The 20,131-nt window shown below is 40.2% G+C and overlaps 1 protein-coding gene across 2 annotated transcripts in view; it reads left to right on the top strand.

Annotated features, from left to right (window-relative positions):
- Positions 1 to 14,556, top strand: part of TUFM (Tu translation elongation factor, mitochondrial) — a 144,658-nt gene extending 130,102 nt beyond the window's left edge. For both annotated transcript variants that reach the window (XM_044058531.1, XM_044058530.1), the window contains exon 11: positions 13,346 to 14,556. In XM_044058531.1, coding sequence (XP_043914466.1) covers positions 13,346 to 13,516 — 171 coding nt within the window. In that variant the 3' untranslated portion in view covers positions 13,517 to 14,556. The remainder of the gene's footprint in view (positions 1 to 13,345) is intronic.
- Positions 14,557 to 20,131: the final 5,575 nt, after the last annotated feature.

Raw genomic sequence — 20,131 nt, 5'->3', positions numbered from 1 at the left:
GATTTGCTACCTAACCTAACATCCAGTGCTGTTATTACTAAGGTGAAATGTAATTTCTCAGTCCATGGTAGTCCACACACCGTTATTTCAGACAACATTCTCAGTTTACCAGTCAATTGTTCCAGAGATTTACTAAAGAGTGGGACTTTATCTGTGTCACTAGCGCTCCTGAATATCCTCACGGCCATGCTGAGCATGCAGTAAAGCGCGCAAAGCAATTACTGGAAAGATCAAAGTGTGACAATACCGATGTCATCTTGAATTTACTTGATCTCAGAAATATACACCATGAGAAATCTACTAGGTTCGCTTGCTCAGAGTCTTCTATCTAGGCAAAGTCCTAGTTAGTGGAATCTGGGGGTATAGAGTACAGGAGAAACTGCAGAAATCTTCCTGTATAAGAAACTATATTGCAGCATTGTACCTGTGATACAGACTCTATATCTCAAAGCAACCCTGACAATGATCATACCGAAGAACATGTTGCAGTATCCATTCCCGTTCCTGATGATGTCCCAGAGTTGAACATTCCTTGAAGACAGTCCCTGTTGCTAGATCCAATTCTGACTTTTGTTACACAGTCAGGTTGTATTTCAAGACAGAGTGTAAAATACACAGCAACCTGGACATAATTGTTTTCTGTGTCTAATTTTGTATAATTTCATGTCAAGATAATTTTTGTCAATTGCAGGTCATTGAGTATAGTCATTTCATATAAGGACTTTTTCGCAGAGGGAGGATGTAGATCAGAGCGTGTGTATGTACCTTTAAGAAGCATTTCCAGATGTAATACGTGCATATAAATACTGAGCACATGCAGGCAGCAGTGCCATTTTGAGAGACCAGCCAGTGTGTTAACATGTATGAGTGCAGTAGTCCGTCTGTTTACAAGTTTGTTACAAAGCCTCATTTCTGATTGTGTGTAATAAAGCTGCTTTAACAGAACCCACAAATGTTCATATGTTTTATCCTGACCAGACGAGCGACAAAGTAAGCTGTGTAAAATCTTACATTGAGAAAGAGAAGGACATCTACTGTTAATGCTGGCCATCTCCAACCCAGGGCAGCCTGATGTTCGGCCAGTATACCAAAGCCTAATGATATTGTATGTGCTGTACTTCACACTTATGCTCCCTGTACACAATATAGGACATAAAAATGATGTATGGACGCAGCTACCCAGAACTGAACTGCCTGAGAACAGTCTCCATAGAAAACTCTCCATAGAACAAAGGAGTCCATGAAAATCCAGAAGGAAAAGAATGCAGGAAAAAAAAAAGGAGCCTCAGCCAGAAGGGAATCCAGAACCAGCAAGTGCATGTTGGAGGGAGGGAGATAAAATAATGCATCTGTGAAGAGAATGACATCTACTGTTAAGATTTTACACAACTTTACTCTGTCCTATGTTGCTGTTAAGGTATTCTTAATGGTAGGGAGAGTAAAAAAAGCTCAAGACATAATGGGAGACTTCCAAGATGCTGCACATTGAGTAACAGTTTGTTTCTAGCTCTCTCAGTGCGAAAACAGAAACTCCTCAGAGAAGCCCAATAGACTTCTGATTATGGGTAAATTTCAGTAAGTGTGCATACAAAAAGTGAGGAAGAGACACTGGGTAAAGTTCTGCAGCTGTTCAGCAAAAAGCCATGCAACCTTCAGACGTTGCTTCCAATAACCTACAGAAAGATATAAGACAACTGCATACAGACCAGGTTAAAATAAAACACTGATGCAGTACGTCAACGCAAATGGCAAAAGGCTGAAAAAAATGGAAGAAACTTTTAAACAGGTATTCAGATGAGATGATAAAGCTGCAAATGTCAAGATATCGAAATGAAAAAAGGCTGGCCAAATGAGACTGCTCAGGAATAGATGTTTCAAAAAATAACAGAATTAGAGGACAAAGCATGTAGGGAATCCCTGAGATTTTCAGCTATACCAGAGAAGCTGGAAAGAACAGACTGCATTAATTTTATGAAAGTACAAATAAGCAACTGGACTGGTATTCCACACCAGGAGGAGTTAGTTGATAGGGCACATCGTGTGTATGCTCCAAACCTACCTAAAAGAAAGCAGCATTAGTAAAGGTGCAGTCCTGCCAGAAGGAGTTGATTCTGACAAAACTGTGGCAGAAGGACAGAATACTAAAAGTGGGAGACAGTAGTGTGTTTGTGGATAATGACTACTCCTTGTACACAGAAGAGGAGTAAATTAATTCCACTGTTCGGGGAATGTCGAGACTCATGTGAGATTCAAACTGCTGTATCCAGCTGCTTTTTACAGTGGTGTTCCCTGGAGGGACAAAATATTTGTTTTTTTTATGAAGTGCCTGCTAAGGAGGAAATAAAAGTTTGTCCAACAAAAAAAACAGGAGATTTTGCTTGTTGTTCTAGTAATAAAAAACACAAACTAGCTGTGAAAAATTTTCCAGTATTTCAAAGGAAAATGTTGGAGAGAAGGAAGGGAGCATGAGAATGAATGAAGAATCAAGAGTACTTTGGAAATGAAGCAAAAAGCAGGATTTGGGTGATGGAGAACAGTAATAAAACCATTAACAATGTGAGATTACAATGCAATAGTTATATTTGTGAAATATGACAGAACAAGAAAATCTGGAAATGTTGGACTTTTTCAAAATTTGTTGCATTTGTGGGGGACTCTATGCCCTACTTCATGTCATTAATGTTCAGAAAATATTGTGGGGAGGGGAAGAGAGGGGAGAAAGCTAACTAAGTAAATAAAATATTTTCTTAATAGTACTGTATTTGTGGTGCATGGTTTTCGTTGCATGCTATTTTTAAGTGTAGTGGGGATTGTATACAGGTGCTTTTTCTCCCCTCTTTTCTTGTACAGTTTTGAGAAATATAGGCAATGCAGTGTCAAAAAGAAAAAGGAGCCTGGTTAAAACGGCATGACAGTTGAAATGTGCTTTTTCTCATTCTTGCTTGGGGAAATGACTGTGTTAAAGACTTTAGATTGATTAGTTTTAAGGAGAGCGCAAGTAAATGAAAAATGTTGAATATTATGAGGCATTTTGTTCTAGGAAATGCATGTATACTTAGTAGCAATTCTGCAGCTGGTTTTCATATTTCCATGGAAACAGTCTGATAGAAACTGTCTGTTTCTCATGTCTCTAGGGCATAATATTCTCTGAAAGCAATTGGGGGTTTTCCCAGCTGGGAGAGCTTTAAAACTAAGACATAAACAAACAATTGAACTTTAAAGTTTTTTCTCTCTCTCTTTTTTGGAAATGCAATGGAGATACCAATATAAACGGGTGCTTTTGTTTTTTTTTTTCTTTTTCTCCCTTCTCTTTTTCTACAGTTTTAAGAAATGTAGGCACTGCAATTTAAAAAAAAAAGAGGAGGGGGAAGAGAGAGTATAAAGGTCTGGTTAAGAAAAAAATCAGTGTTCTTTTTCCCATGCCGGCATATAGAAATGACTGGGTTAACGCCCTATGAGTTATCTAATAAGTTGTGTAAATGAAAAAGAATTATTGTAATAAACAAGGTACCCTTAGCAGTTTTGAGTCTGGTTTGCATGTCACTAAAAGACAATTTTGATTAAAAGAAATGGCTTTTAGAAAGTATTTTCTCAACTGGGAGAGCTATAAGGATAGACCAAATCAAATAGCATTTACTAATAGCACAGGCTGTACCATGCATCTTAGCATGACTAACCTTTCTTTTTGGTTAACTCTAGCCTATCTGTGTGACTATCAACTTAGAACTTTTATGCTTATTAGGAAGCAAAAATCTTGATATTTGAAGATGTACATAGTTTTGTGTGTTACTGTTAAGTTAGTAGGTTTTAGGGGGTTGTTCTGTTTTGAGGGCTTTCAAAAATACAGTTACATAAGATTTGGCATAGGCTGAAATGGATATGACAAGAAACTGTATAAAAGACTAACCTGCCGAACAGTATATGCATGTAGCATAAAAGTTGGAACTGGACATTCAACAAAAAACAGTTGTATATAAAAGGTGATAACTAAATAAGAAAATGATGCTTTTGGTAATCTCTCTGTCTGAATGGTCTTCCAGCAGATAGACAGAGTAGTGAACTGCTACAGAAGACACACATGGAAAGAACTGAACATGCGAATTTGATAAAGAACAGTTTTCAGGATGGTTATTCAGCAGAATATCTGAGGCAAAGAAAAAGAGGAGTACTTATATTAATTGCAAGAGGAGCTCCAATTGTGATACTCGAGAAAAAAAAAAAGACTGTAATGGAAGATGTATATAGTACTAAAGGGCTACTGGCAAGGGAGGAGGATTACACTGGAATGCATTTACATTCCACATAAAACTGCTGCAGTGGTGCTTAAGAAAATTCTGGGAGAAATAATCAGCTTTCAGCAAGGAATATTACTTATAGGTGGAGACTGGAATTTAGTTTGCAACAGTAAAGATGTGTCTGGGGGAGCCTGGAAGGGAAAATGGAACAAAGGAGGCTAGATTTTTGAAGAAATTTGTGAAGATGTTTGGCATGGAAGATGTGAATTCAGTACTAGGAGTTCGGAATGAATATGCATATTCTGCAAGAAACAAAAATTGGGCTAGGCTAGATTGGATTTGTATCTCACAAGAACTTGTGCATTTAAGTGAAGGTCTTGAAACACACCCAATAACTATTTCAGATCATGTACCAATAATAACTGAAATAAAAATGAGACACTGGTGCTTTCCTATCTGTTGGTTGAAGAGAGGAATTTAAGGAATGTGTTTGGAATTAATTCAGGAGCTACTAGAAAATATAGACATTTCTTCTGAAAATATAACTAGGGAGTGGGATAAAATTAAAGTGGAGTTTAAAATTAGGGTGGAAATAAAGGAAAGGGAGATGTGGTTAAGTAACAAGAATTATTTAGAGGGACTGACATGTTAAAGTATTGCAAGATAGGGGGAATCTCTCAGAACAAGAAAAGGAGCAACTGCAGAATGCTAAACAAAATAATGGATTACCTTGATAATATGCACGAGTTTAGAAAGATTGCTGTTAAGCAACTGTTTTTTGATAATTCTAGAACACAGAAACTTTTATGATAATGACTCTGGCAACAGAAAGTGGAAAGGGCGGTCACCAAGCTTAGGGAGCCTATAACAAGGAAGATAACGAGATCCTGTAGAAGTATTAGAAATATTTCAGAAATGTTATGAAAGTGTGTATAAAGCAGAGGTGTATGGAAATCAAGAAATGGTACAAATGGAAATGTTTATGGAAGAATGAAATAAGCCAAGGTTAGAGGTAGATGAGCTCAATTACTAAGAGTTAGGATAGGAAGAGATGAGATAAAAATGGCTATGCATAACCAGCCTACAGGAAAGTCCCCATGAGTAGATGGTATTCCTATGGAAGTGTGGAAAGTAGGAGGGGAAGAACTGAAAGATCTGGAAGGTTTTGTTTTAGGTGGTTGTTACTGTACTACCTAAAGAGGGTAAACATTCATCGGATCCAGCTTCATACAGGCCCATTTCAATACTAAACCATGATTATAAAGTATTTGTCTATAATGGCTAAAAGAATGGCAAAAGTGATACCAAAATTGGTAGATATGGATCAGTGTTCTTTTGTTGACGGGAGGCAAACATTTGACAATATTAACATGGAAGCAGAATGTAAGAAAATACCACTGTTATTGGAGGGGGCTTGATGTAGAGAGAGCATTTGACAGCGTAAACTGGGACTTCATGAGCAAGGGCAATGGAAGCATTTTCTTTCCCTGATACAATTATAAGGTTGATTTAAGAGTATGTATGAGGGATTGGAGACAAAAATTAAACTGGGTTGAGTTCGGTCTCCATCTTCTGCTCGAGTAGAAAAACCAGGGAGGGGTTGTCCACTTTCCTCTTTGTTTGCATTATATCTAGAACCATTGGTGAAGAAAATGAGGGACTTAAAAATTCAAGGATATAATTGGTATGGTACTCAGGAAAAGCTGGCTCTATTTGCACATAACGATATTTTATTCATGACAAAACCAGAAAGGGACATTACAGTGTTGTGGAACATTTCAAGACAGTTTAAAATCTTCTCTGGATGCAAAATTAATGAAGCTAAAACAAAGGCAATAGTGGTAAGTTATGTACCCACATACAAATTTGTCCAACAATATCCTTATTTATGGGACATGATAAAATGAAGTGTTTAGGAGTATGGATTAGAAATGACTCTGTTGTGGCAGTTAAGGATACATGGGAAGAGACTAAACAGAAGATAATATAAAAATTGAGAAACTATAAGCTTTGTGATATGGATACTGAGATACAAGTAATTAAAATGATTGTAGTCCCTTTAGTCTTTTATACACAGGTCAGGCATATTTTTATCAACCAGAGGAGAAGTTGTGGATAGTAATAAAACAGAGTTGAAGGATTTTATTTTGGAAGGGAAGACAGCAAGGGTCAAGAGGGATAAGCTGATTCCAATAGAGCAAGGTAGACTAGGATTTCCCAATTTGAGGGGGTATTTTAGAGCAACACAGATAAGGTCGTTCTACACAGCACAAGCAGAAAACTATAATTCAAAGTGGAAAGGAATGATGATACAGGTGGGAAGCTCAAGAAATAAGGAGGGATTAGGATTTTGAATGCAGACTCTTAAGGAGAACAACAAAAATTATACAGAGTGTTAATATTTCTAAAATAGCAGAGAGTATTCTAAGAACTAAACCAGGACGAGAATGGAGAAAAGAGATTCTGCCGTTAAGAATAACCATAGGTTAGGGATACAGATAAGAGGCAAGAAGGGGGGCTGGAATTTATTGGAGAAAACTAGCAAAGGACACAAGGCATTGGGAGCAGATAACTAGAAAGGGAAAGGTAGTAGAATGTGAAGATGCCAAGAATTTATTTGGACTGCAGGTTAGAGATTGCCTTGCCTTCCCTGTCAAGGATTGTTATAAGAATATAGGCAAAGAAAAAGAATGTGGGAGTCCTAAATAAAAGACCAGCACTGGTAGAGTTTTTAATAGAATCTAGAACAGAAGCTGCCTTTTAAAAAGGAATACTTAATAGAGCATATAAAATATTGCATGATAATTATTACAATCAATCAAAGGATCTTGGAAAGGATTGGGAAGAGAGATTGGATAAGCAATTCACAAAAAGACAGTGGGGGATGTATATCTCCCAAATATGCAACAAAGTGTAGAAGATTTAGGATCTTTGCCTGGAAGTGTTTACATACGTATTTTTATACCCAAAGTAGACTCCAAGACTTTTTTTCTCAGGTGGGTAGCAAATATTGGAGATGTGACAGGCAAGAAGGAGGTGGCTGAGAACATGTTTTTTGAGAGTGTAATGAGCTGGCAGACTTTAGGGATGCCCTGCAGACTGCTCTGTCAGAGATGCTGGGGAGCTGATTTTTTTTGAGCTATGATACAAAATCAGAATTGTCTAGACATATAGTAATGCTCTGAGTCTAATTATGGAGGCTGCCAAAAAAGCAATTACTAGAAAATGGAAATCAAAGTCTAGACCAACTTTACTAGAAGCAGTTAATATAGTAACAGAGATAAAACAACTGGAATTGGGATCTTTAGAAAAGGGAAGGAGCAAACTACACAGGAAAAAATTGGGAAGCGTGGGAACAATATATTTTATTTATCTATTTTGTTTGTTTACCAGGTAGTGTCTGACTGGGCAAGAGGCCCATTTTCAGCAGAGACCTGGGGAGAAAAGCTCCACATTGTACAATACAGAACAATACAATACATACAGTAGTAATTTTATATGCAAGGCAACTTGTGGTTTATATACAGAGCAAGCAAAACAAGTTCAAATAAGAATGCAACAACAATGATATGCAATTAAGCAGAGAAGTAGTGAATTTTGATGAGTAAAAATGTCATATGTGGGTAACAGTTATGTGCATTGTATGTTTGAAGCGTGTATCTGTGGCTAAGGATGTCTATCAATCTGCTGATCCCAGAATGGAGCAGCAATGGCAGAGTCCAGAAAAGAGGATGAAATAAGAAATCTGTGTAGGGAGAGGAGCATACTGGGATTGTAGACATTAATAGGGGTTGTGTGAAGTAGGTGAACCCTACAGGGTATAAGTAAAGGGTATGATATGGAAATTATCCTGGAGGGTGGCAGGAACACAGCCAGTGATAAGCAAGGTGTTCTTCAGGAGGAGCTTGAACTGATGGAGGTTGGGGCTCTCGTTATGGTATTAGAGAAGGGACGAGGTTTAAGAGGCAGGATTTGAATGAGCCATATAATGCTTAACTGACAATGATTGTATAGACTATAAGCGATGTATAATGTTTGCAACTGCAATTGTTTCAATGGTGTCTCTGATTTATAATGTTTGCAACTAAAGTGGTCTGTTTTTCATTTTATAAATATAAGAATGCCTGTCATGTGTAATAATTTAATAAAGATGTTTATTGGAAAAAGAGATGCATAATGGGAGGTAGAAGAGCCCTCAACAAACCCTCATAAAATGGTTCTAGCAAATCCTGCTGTGCCTTAGAAACCATATCCAGCTTATAATGCTTAATAGAGGTATGCACTGGAGACAGTGTTGTAGCTTGAAGGATGGAATTGGTGTCCATCCCTTTAAGGAAAGCACCAGAAGAGAGAAGAGCCTTCATGAAAGAGGTCTGTCATACATAGACAAATTTTGTTATAAAAAATGTAACAGAAATGGCCTTTGATATCCAGGAGTAGGTGGTTTACATAGAAATGGCCAAACCCAATGCCCTGGGATGAAAGGAAATAAAAAGCAGATCTGATTTACGAATGGCTTTAATTTTATTTAAATAGTACCAGAGTTGTCTGTGCAAATCCAAGGTTATAGAAGACGCTCTCACTAGCAGACCTGAGGAGAAGGGGAAAAAGGACGGGAGTTGTACTGATTCAAGGACTCCCTCATTTACTACTTTGTGCATAAAAGGAGGATTAATATGAAGGGGCCACCCTGTCCGTGTGAAAACCAAAAAAGGAGGAATAGCCACAATGGCCCGTAGCACAGAAAACTTCAGAGCAGAAGAGTCAGCAACAAAACAGTTTTCCAGGTACAATGTTGCAAAGAAGCAGAATGTGCAGGCTCGAAAGGAGCCTGAGTCAGTTTTTCTAAACAAAATTAGGTTTCTTTGGAGGCCTAATATGTAGGACACCTGTAAGAAATCGTTTCTTCTCAAAATGAGAAGCCAAAGAAAGGTTCAAGGGCAGACTAGCAGAAATGGTTGACAAATGGGCCTTCACACTGAAAAAGGGTCCTGGTTACAAGCATGGCACCACAGAAAATATTTTCCATTTGGATATACAAGATTTTCTGGTTGAGAGTTTCCTTGCCTCCTGTAAAACCCTGACCATGTCTTCTGAAAAGATGTGCCTCAAAGAAATCAAAACCCTGTCACCCATAGTGTCAATTGAAGAGTGGACATGTAAGGCTGGAGGAGAGACCCCTTGTTCTGTGTGAGCAGATCAAACCGGTGGCGATTGCCCCTAGCCATATGTATTGAGTGGAAATTGGTGCTGTCTCGGCCAAAAGGAAGCCAACTAGCAAGATTTTTGGGGAGTAAAGCTGAATCTTCTGCAAGACTCTTGGAAGTAGAGGAAGAGGAGGGAAAGCCTAAACACCTCCTTCCAAGGAAAAGAAACTGCATCCATCTTCCACACCAGATGGTATGGTACTCTGGAACAGAAGAGAGGGAGCTGTCTGTTCAGATGGGAGGCAAAAAGGTCTACCTGAGGAATACCCCACCAATGAACAATGTCCAGAAGCATGTCTTTGTGAAGCATCCATTCATGAGCCTCTGTTTTGAACCTACTCATTGTGTCTGCTATTAGATTATGCTCTGATAGAATGTATACTGCCTGAAGAGTTAACTGATAACTGAGAGCCACCTCCCAAGCCTGAAGAGCCATCCTGCAGAAGAGGTAAGATTTTGTGCTTCCCTGTTTGTTGACATACCACTTCACTGTAGTGTTGCCTTTACATTATCAAGGGGCATGGAGAGCACATGGGTGGAAAGGTCAGAATCTGAGCGCTAATCTCTTCTGCTGTTGATACGGGCTGACTTCTGATGGGGGGGGGGGGCAGAAACCCTGAACTTTCAAGTGACCAAAAGAAACCCCCTACATCATGTCTGAGGCATCCATGAACAGTTCTTGAGAAGGGACTGGAGGCTAAAAGGGTAGGCCTGGGTTGAGAACAAACTGTTGAATCCACCAGTCTAATTCCTTCTTTAGACATGGAACGAGAGGTGCACTGAAATCCAGAGGGTGACCGTGCTGTAGCAAAACTTACCTGAGGTACCATTAAAGCTTTCGCATATGCAGTCTAGCAAGAGGGAGCATTGGAGTAGAAGAGGCCATGAATCGTAGAGTCAGAAGAAACTCCTTAGCTGGCATGGCAGTTAAGGGAAGAAGAGACCGAAAGAAGGCTGTCAATGACAAAACATTTTGAGGTGGAAGAAAGGCCAATATTGACACTGTCTAAATCCTGCATCCCAGATGCACATGATCCTGAGAGGGAGTTAGGACGGACTTTTGGAAGTTGATGAATACCAGTCTTTGAAGGAGAGATGATGAACTCCAGATCCTTTAACAGGCAACTGGGAGAAGGCACTGAAGCAACAGGTCATCTAGATAAAGGAAAAATCTGAATGCCTTGGTGCCTGCAGAAAACAATCACAGGAGCTAGGCATTTTCTGAATACCTTTGGGGCAGTAGAAAAGCAAAAGAGCAAAGCAGAGAACTGGAAACGAAAGGAAGAAACAGAGAAATTAAACTTCCTTAAAGGAAGGTGAATAGGAATACGAAGGTAAGCATCCGTCAGATCCAAAGACACCAGAAAAGCCTGGGGTAGTAAGAGGAAACGGGATTTGTAGAGCAAGCATCCAAAAAGAAGGGACCTTGAGAAAGGTGTCGAGCAGGGAGAGATCCAGAATAGATCTCTAGTTGCCCTCCTTTCCAAGGAACTGGGAACATCCTGGAATAAAAACCCTTTCAGGGCAGGTTGAATGCGTTAGGACATTAAGGCCATGCCGTACACCTTTTCTTGGTTGTTTAAATGAGTAGTGTGTCACCTGTTTTCATTTGGTTATTGGTTTTACCTGCCCATTGCCAGAGTTCCAGTAATTCATCAGTGTCAAGATAGTGTCAGTAGTAATTTCTCCCCATCACTCAAAACTAGCACATAGCATCTGTATAAAAATCCAGGGAGGAGTCTTATGCTCTGCTGTTGGGTTCACAGGGATGAGCAGTGAACTGTCTTCACAGTAAACACACACGCATACATTTACCAGTCTGAATGGCTTTAACCCTTGCAACTGGTTTGTATGTGTGTTACCAATATCTCTCTTTTTTTTAGGATTTTAAAACCAATGGGAGTTTAAGTTGAATATCAAAAATTCTTTGAGTTAGAGCTCTTTTGTCATTGAATGAAACTCGTACCATATTTTTGTAAAAGAAGAATGCTTGTTTTCATTTTGCAAACATTGCTGAAAAATTAATTAAAAAATTTAGTTGCATAACACCACTGGGAATGAAAAAGTTCCACTAAATAGACTTACCAGTTATGCTGTCATAGTATTTTTGAGGTACCTGCATTTTACTTGATAGGTGATGTTTCTGTCTTTAATTTGATAAGAAATGAATTAAATAACCTTGCTTAAATGTATTCAGACCTTTTTAACCTAGAATGTTGCAGAACTCATGAGATATCAGAGAGTTAACTTCATTTTTGAACTTTTTTTTGCTATTGCTGACTTCCTGTATTATCTGCCCCTGCACTGGCATTGTCCACAAATCCCAGCCCTGGCAGCTCTGGGTCTTCCTACTGGAAGAGCACCATATGCATACCCCCCCCCCCACACACACACACACACACACACACACACACACACACACACACACACACTGTACCAGGTTAATGAGGCTACAGACTTGCCATGCTAGTTAAGTAAGACAAGGCAAGAAAGGACGTTCATACTGCGATCTTTTACTGTGTACTGATGACATCAAACTGGGCTAGGCAATGAGGAGTCACTTGAGCCTGTATCCTTCCTCTGTCCCCATAGGGCTGCCAGACTTGCTATATCCTCCCACCTGCTTTTGCTGAGCATCCTCTCTCTTAACACTGGCCCTGCAAAGATGTACCCAGCATGATCCCACACCCACAACAGGCACACCCTTCCTCCCTGACAGCATTTTAGATACCTGAGGTGCCAATCAAATTTGGGTAACCTGGGTCATAGTCCAGGTTTTATCCCTCTACACTACAGGGCTAGCTACTTTATTTCTCCCATCCATACTGCAGGACCCTGTTGTGTTTTATTAATCGTCCTGTAAAAGTAAATGCCGCGGGTAAAATGTTATTTACTTTTGTCAAATTCTTTTTGATTAAAGCCTGTTCCAAAATAGCATTTCATTTAAAAAAAAAAAATCAATAAAATAAAAATGTGGAGATTAAGATTATGCCAGTGTTCTACCTAAATATAACAAATTCCAAGTTTGCTGCTTCTTGAGGAAAACTTTTCAGCAACCTGAAACAGATGCCTGTTTGTCAGGCTGGGCTCGGCAGGTAATTTTTGTGGCCTTTATTCAGACATTCATTTTCCTTTGCAAGTGTCTGTGTGATTGCCTGGCAACCATTCTTTCTTTTTTGCATTGAGCAGTTGCTATGAGGTACCTTAGACATGTTTAGCTAGCTGCATGTCCTGTGCCTGCACCTGTCTCATTGAGTACGGTCTTCCCCTACAGCAGCTGCACTAGCAGTTCATAGACAAGTACCAGGTTAACTGCCCTTGAGGGCCATTTTAAGCCTAGCCAGTTTCTCTTGGTGAGACCAACCCCTGTACCTTTTGTTTGTGAGGTGAACACCTTAACCAATATGACAACCCCCAACAATTTTCATTTTATTCATGGTGTAATAAGCTAATAGCCAATTACAGTGCTAGCTTTCTTAATAGCCCGTTCCAATGTCCCCCCTAAAGAAGAAAATCAAACCCTGTACCTTGTGTCTGTGAGTCAAATACCCCCCCCCCCCCCCCCCCAGTGACAGACTCCTCCACTTAGGTTAACTGCAAGCCACTGCTGTTGTCTTTAGACTTGTGTATCATTTAGGTGAAGCTTTGCTCTTTTCCTTCACTGAGACATGATACGGGGAAAAATGTTCTTTAACTTGATAGTGTAGTAAATGTCATAGCAGTCGCAGCTGTCACTATATTAGGTTGTGCTTCTTTGAGTGGAAATGTGATTATGGAATCGGAGGTAGATTTTCCATTTTATTACTGTTGTACTTGGCAGTTCAGCATAAAATATAAAATGCGTTGTATGCAATACTAAATGTATTTATGGCTGTCTTTATTCTCTCCCCTTTTTTGTGCTAGGAAATGGTGATGCCAGGAGAAGACACATCTCTGACACTCACACTCCGACAGCCAATGGTTCTGGAAAAGGGACAACGTTTTACACTACGGGATGGAAATCGAACCATTGGTACTGGGCTTGTTACTGGTGTGTTAGAAGTGAGTTCTGAGGATAATGTCAACTGGGGTTAAAGGTCAGCCAGTTTTCCATATCAAGCCCAAGAAATCTTTTGATAAGAAAATTCAGTAGGCACTCAGTACATTAAAAAACTTCTGGTACATAGAGAATTTCTTTATTTTCACAACCGGTGAAAATGGCTACCAAACTGGGGTATAACTTGAATTCAACTTTAAATATTCCCTTTAAAAAAAATGGTTGCTTTTTTTATGTAGGAGCACCTTCTTCGCAGCTGTTAGTTTCTTGGTTAACATTTGCTTGCCCTTTACTGAAATACACCACTCGTCACCCTGGTAAATGAGCTGTTATTGCTACTTTTCATGTTTATGAAGCCAGATGAAAATCAAAGAAATGAAAGGCCTTTCCCCCTCTGACTTGCAGTTTTTTGGTAGCAACTTGCCAAGGCATGTATGTAACTCTGTGCCCCATTTGTCACATGTATAATTCACTCCTGTCCCTTGCAGTTGGCTGACTTTCACAGACCTCTTTGATTCACTGGCGGGGGGGGGGGGGGGCTAGTGTCTTTCTGCCCTTATTTCTGCTGATGTTCACCAGCCATAAAAGGTATAAAACACCAGACATCTTTTTGTGATGCAAGTTGGGTGGTATTTTTTGTATCCCACTGGCAGTTGCTGGTACCCTGGGGAGTACTACGCGGACCTCTGTGGAGAGTCATTTTGGTCTTCCAGAGGTGGATTGTAACAGTCTGCTTGATTCAGAGAGCATCAAAACAGAAGAGGAAGCACCTTTTGTATCAGAAGTCGTTTGTTTGATCATGTTGATATAGTTGCATTCTTTCCTTATTCTGTCAAACATCTGCAGGAAGTGTTCAGCATCTTCAGTCTTGGCATTATACTGACACCGAATGATATGTTTGGGAGTACACCACATGCCAGAGTTGTTATTGATGGGGTTCAATAATTGTTTCATTATGTAATATTAAAAAAAATATGTATTTAATGAGACTTGTTTCTGCTATCCAGTATTGGCACTGGGAAGTTAGCTGTCCTTTTCCTAAACCTATTTTTTTTAAATAAATCTCAACAAACATTTACTATGTTTGGTACTTTTTTTGTATGTCCTGACTGTTGCAGGTTGAAGTGGAAGAGTGCATTCATTTCAGAATTTGTACAAGTGATATGCATCTTTCCTGATTAAAAAAAAATCAAGTGCAGAGGCAGCTTAGTTAACCTCAGTAATGTGGTTTGATTACTTGACAGCACAGTAGGAATTAAATACATTGAAATGTGTACTAAAATAGCTTCATGAAAATTCAGCTTTTGGTGTCAGGTTTTCTGGTATTCTTTGCAGTTTTTATTTTCACATTTCTGTTGTATGCAAGCACTTAACTCACTGAACATTTTTTTTAACAAATTTTTCAGTTAGCAGTCATTAGAATGTGGAATGTTTGTCTTGGAACAAGCATAGGGTCCTCCCAGTTGTATTGCTGGAACAGCTGTATTGATTTTTAGTAAAAGGTTTTCTACGTTTGATAGTACAGTGGTGGTAAGTCATTTCTCTGAGACCTCCCTGACTAGCATCCCTCCTCAGCACTATATTGCCCATTTGTTCTCCCCTCCTAACCTGGATTTAGCATTCCACATTACCCAATTAGAGGGAGCATGACCTTGTTTAGTGAGGTTATACTGTTAGTTAATGTGTCTGGTTTTCCACACTTAACAGTAGTTGTGGAGGTAAACTGTCATCTGTAGAAGGTGTGGATTTTCTATACCAGAGCCTAACCCATCCCACTGGTGTGCTAATGTTCATATTGCTCAGCCTGTTACACATGCTCACCAGTGCTTGTGTGCAGGCATACAGCTCAGGTGTAGCTTGGTAGTGCTTAGCACTCGTACTTTGCCACCTCTTTAACCAGAAGGTGCCATATTGGCAGTGGATCCCCACACACACACACCAAAAAGGATATGAGAGTCACACTCTGCTGCTCACTTTTAACTCCAGCTTTCTTTCAGTTTTTCCAGCACCCTGCTTACTGGTCAAGCTACAGTTAGCTAGCTGACTGCTTTATCTCTGTGTTTGCAGTGGTGGTAGTTTTAATATCCAGAGACGTGCATCCCATCAAGATATTACGTCCCAAGTACCACGTTTTTTAATTTCACATCTGAGTGTAATGGTATGTATTTAAAATCAGTCATACTTGCATACTCCCCCACCCTGGTTATACAGTTTTATTATTTAATTTGAGACTTATTTCACAAAATCCTAAATTGCTTTTGGATTTTAAAGACGGCTCTGTTACCAAAGTGAGGTAGCCTAGAACTGAATTATTGTAGGGAGGAGCCTTAACAGGTCTGTGCACACCAGAAAGCCATTACTAAGGACAGAGTAGAGAATGTGGCACCAAGAGATGGTGGAGAATGTAGAGCTGCAGTGCAGTAATTTTTGCCTGGGCCATCGCAATCTACTATCCTGTTGTGAACAATGCATGGTTTTGAGCAGCACTGTCCAAAGTCAAACAATAGAGCTTTCATTTGTTTCCTGTGGGGAGCTCTCTAAGGGATTTTGTCAGTTGGACCTCCTTTAGTATATGGTGTTACATCTGAATCTTTAGGACTTTGCTGCAGACCTCCCTGTTCTCACACACACCATACCATCTGAATAGTTCAGGTATCAGGCGCACCTTTTGCATACTCAGGCGTTGTCTTATTGTGTGAGAACGCAGTTGATTAGATCGTAGTATCACTAATGTTCTTACATTCTTGAAAAACATGGCAGAAGGAAAGTACAGTTTTGTACCTACCATAAATGTAGATGTCCGACAGGTATGCATCTGCAGTCATCACATATGGGTTGTCCTGCCTCAGGCAGCCCTTCGGTCGGCCGGATTCCAAAGTCTGGGTCCGGCATCAGCTGATGTCGCCCTTTCCCCGACGTCACAACGCCTGGGGTATAAAAGCGTCAGCCGACGCCATCTTCCTCAGTTTTTCTTGCCCCAGATGCCAGGTGCCCTCTAGGAAGGCTAAATTTGGAAAAATGCAATAAAAAATCCAAACATTTTGCAAAAAAAATATATATATATATATATATATATATATATATATATATATATATATATATATATATATATATATATATATATATATATATATATATATATATATATATATATATATATATATATATATATATATATATATATATATATATATATATATATATATATATATATATATATAAAACAAATGCACCATAATAGATCCCCCAGCTAGCTAATAGAGAGGTAAGCACCCTAGGAATACCACAGAGGGGACGGAGGGAGGGTAAACCTGACTGCAGATGCATACCTATCAGACATCTACATTTATGGTAGGTACAAAACTGTACTATGTCCTTCAAGGATGCATCTGCAGTCATCACATATGGGTAGAATACCATAGCCAATCTGGGGGTAGAGGTACTAGGAAAAGGATGGTGTAGCTAAGATACTCTGCAGGACAGCCGTAGCAAAGCCTGCTCTGGATCTAGAATATAGAGGTAAATTGTAATACTTGGCAAATGTATGCACGGAGCTCCATGTGGCAGCTTCTAAAATGTCTTTTGTAGCCACCCCTCTTAAGAAGGCTGTGGAGATGGCTGTGGCTCTCGTAGAGTGAGGTCCGATGTTAGCTGGTACAGCCTTTCCATGAAATGAGTAACCAAACCGGATGCAATTTCCTATCCATTTTGAAATTGTCTGTTTGGAAATTGCTTTTCCTTGAGTACCAGAAGCATATGCTACCAACAGCTGGTCAGTTTTTCTGAAACCTTTAGTTCTGACCAAGTAGTAGCGCAACTGTCTGTGAATGTCCAGGGTGTGCAGCAGTTTCTCCCCTTTGTTTTGTGGATTTGGGAAGAAGGTAGGCAAGTGAATAGCTTGATTCAGTGAAACCCTGGATACCACCTTTGGCATAAAGGAAGGATTAGTTCTTAATGAAACTCTATCCTGATGGAAAATAATAAATGGCTGAACTGCCATTAGGGCCTGCAATTCCGAAACTCTTCTTGCTGAGGTTATTGCCAGAAGGAAAGCAGTCTTCCATGAGAGATACTGTAGATCTGCAGATGCTGCTGGTTCGAATGGAGGCAGTGTTAGTTTTTCCAACACGTGGTTAAGGTCCCAAGCAGGTAGAGGTGGTTTCCTTGGAGGTTTGATGTTTTTGATCCCTCTTAGAAACTGTCTTAGGAGAGGATGAGAAAAAACAGGAGGATCAGTATTGTACTCAGCTGAAATTGCTGAAGTATGAATCTTAATAGAAGAGTAAGACAGTCCATTGTGGAACATTTCTGCCAGGTATTCCAGGATATGTGGCATGTTCATCATTGTCACATCTAGGCCCTTTGTGGTGTTCCAGATGAGGAATCTTTTCCATTTTGCTGAGTATGTCTTCCTTGTGGAAGGGCGGCGAGCTTCCAGAATAGTATTCTTTACTCTCTGGGAAAGCTTATCCTGAGGAGGAGTCAAGGTATTCTCCACGCTGTTAGTTGCAATGTTTTCAGGTTGGAGTGAAGAGTTTTGTATCTGTGCTGTGTCAGTAGAAGTGGCCATAGAGGTAGGGGCCATGGCTTCGTCCGTGACATGCTCCTTAGCAGTGGGTACCAGTGCTGCCTTGGCCAATCCGGAGCTATCAGGATCACTTTTGGCTGCTCTGCCCTGATCTTTAGTAACACCTTGGTCATTAATGGAATAGGAGGAAATGCATACACTGTCAGATTTCTCCAGCTGAAAGAGAGAGCGTCCACTTTCCACGCTTGTGGGTGGTATGTCCTTGAGCAGAATTTCTTTAGTTGATGATTGTGGGGGGATGCAAATAGATCTATGTCCGGGCTCCCCCAAGATTGTGTTATCTTTTGGAAAATGTCTGGGTGCAGCATCCACTCGTGTGCATCCATGATATTTCTGCTTAAGCTGTGTATTGTCCTTCCCTGGCACAAACTGAGCCTGTAGCTGTATATTGAGTTTCAAGGAAAGATCCCATAGATTCATTGCCAGTCTGCACAGAGGGTAAAAATGGGTACCTCCTTGCTTGTTTATGTACCACATAACTGTGGTGTTGTCTGTCCTTATTAGTAGATGGCCTTGATGCAGAAAGAGTTTGAAGACCTCGATTGCATGCATCACTGCTAGCATTTCTTTTTGATTTATGTGCATGCGTAGCTCCTTTCGTGACCACTGTCCTTGGATACCTCTGCCCTCCGTGTGTGCTCCCCAACCTAGGTCTGAAGCGTCTGTTGTAATAGTTTGGGAGGTTTTTGGCTTTGTGAAGGGCAGTCCTCTGTTGGACTGGCTGGCCTGAGCCCACCAGAGAAATTCCTTGTGAAGGCATGGAATGAGTGGGATTAGAGTTTCCAAACTGTGACTGTGCTGAGTCCATAAACTCCTTAGGTACCACTGTAGCTTTCTCATATGTAGCCTTGCTTGTGGAATCAGAAGAATACAGGATGCCATGTAACCCAGGGCCTGCAGGATTTTCCTTGCAGTCAGCTGAGTTTGTCTTGCCAGATTCTTGAAGTAATCCGGTAGTTGATTTTGTTTTTCTTCTGTGAGATAAGCCATTTGGGTGGTTGTATCTAGATCCGCACCCAGAAAGGTTATTCTTTGGGATGGAACAAGTCTTGATTTGTGCATGTTGACTGTATATCCCAAGGCCTGTAGAAGATTGATGGCATAATTTAAGTCCTTTATCAGCGTTTGTTGGTTGTCCGCTTGTATAAGGCAGTCGTCCAGATATGGGTAGATTTGAATCCCCTGGAGTCTGCAGTGTGCTATTACTGATGCCAGGCATTTCGTGAATACTCTGGGCGCAGTAGAATACTCTGGGCGCAGTAGATAAGCCAAAGGGCAATGCGGAGAATTGATAATGCTCTGACCCTGCAAGATATCTGAGGTATCTTCTGCAACTTTGTCTGATAGGGACATGCAGGTATGCCTCCTTGAGGTCTAGAGTAACCAGCCAAGACCCCTTGCCCAGCATGGGAAGGAGTTGCTGTAGAGTCAGCATTTTGAATTTTGGCACAATGAGATAAGTATTTAGTATGGACAAGTCTAGAATAGGCCTCCATTGATGCTCTTTTCTTGGAACAAGGAATAGTCTGGAGTAAAATCCTTGGCCTTGTTCTGAAATAGGAACTTTTTCTATGGCTTTCATTTGTAGTAAGTTTGAGATTTGTTTCAAAGCCTCTCTCCTTTGATTCGGTGGCAGGCCTGGTATGCCTTTTCTCTTTGGCAATGTGTGGAAATGGAACCTGTATCCGTTGTCTATTATTTGTAGTGTCCATTTGTCTGTTGTAATGTTGTGCCAATTTCTTGAGAATAAAGAAAGCTTTCCGCCCAAAGGTGCTTCTAATTGAGCCCTGGTTGGCGGAGTCAAAGCAGAGTCATTGAGTTTGTCCTTGTGCAGCAGTTGCAGATCCTGAACTGCCTGTCTGTAGTGGAGGTTGCCATTGACTGCCTCTGTAGGAGCCCCTAGCTTGGCCTCTACCTCTGGCACGCCTGTTTCTGCCCCTTTGAAACCTTTCTGTGTCCGGAAAGGACCAATTCTTGGAAGGCCAGTTTCTGCTGAATCTAGGCGGTTGGACTTGAAGAAAATCCTTAACTGTTTGTACAGATTTAGCCTTTTCCTCAAATTTCT

The sequence above is a fragment of the Protopterus annectens genome, chromosome 16.part0, assembly GCF_019279795.1.
Source record: "Protopterus annectens isolate FY-2018-M chromosome 16.part0, PAN1.0, whole genome shotgun sequence".
Taxonomy (NCBI): domain Eukaryota; kingdom Metazoa; phylum Chordata; order Ceratodontiformes; family Protopteridae; genus Protopterus; species Protopterus annectens.
This window is presented reverse-complemented; position numbering and strand designations above follow the sequence as displayed.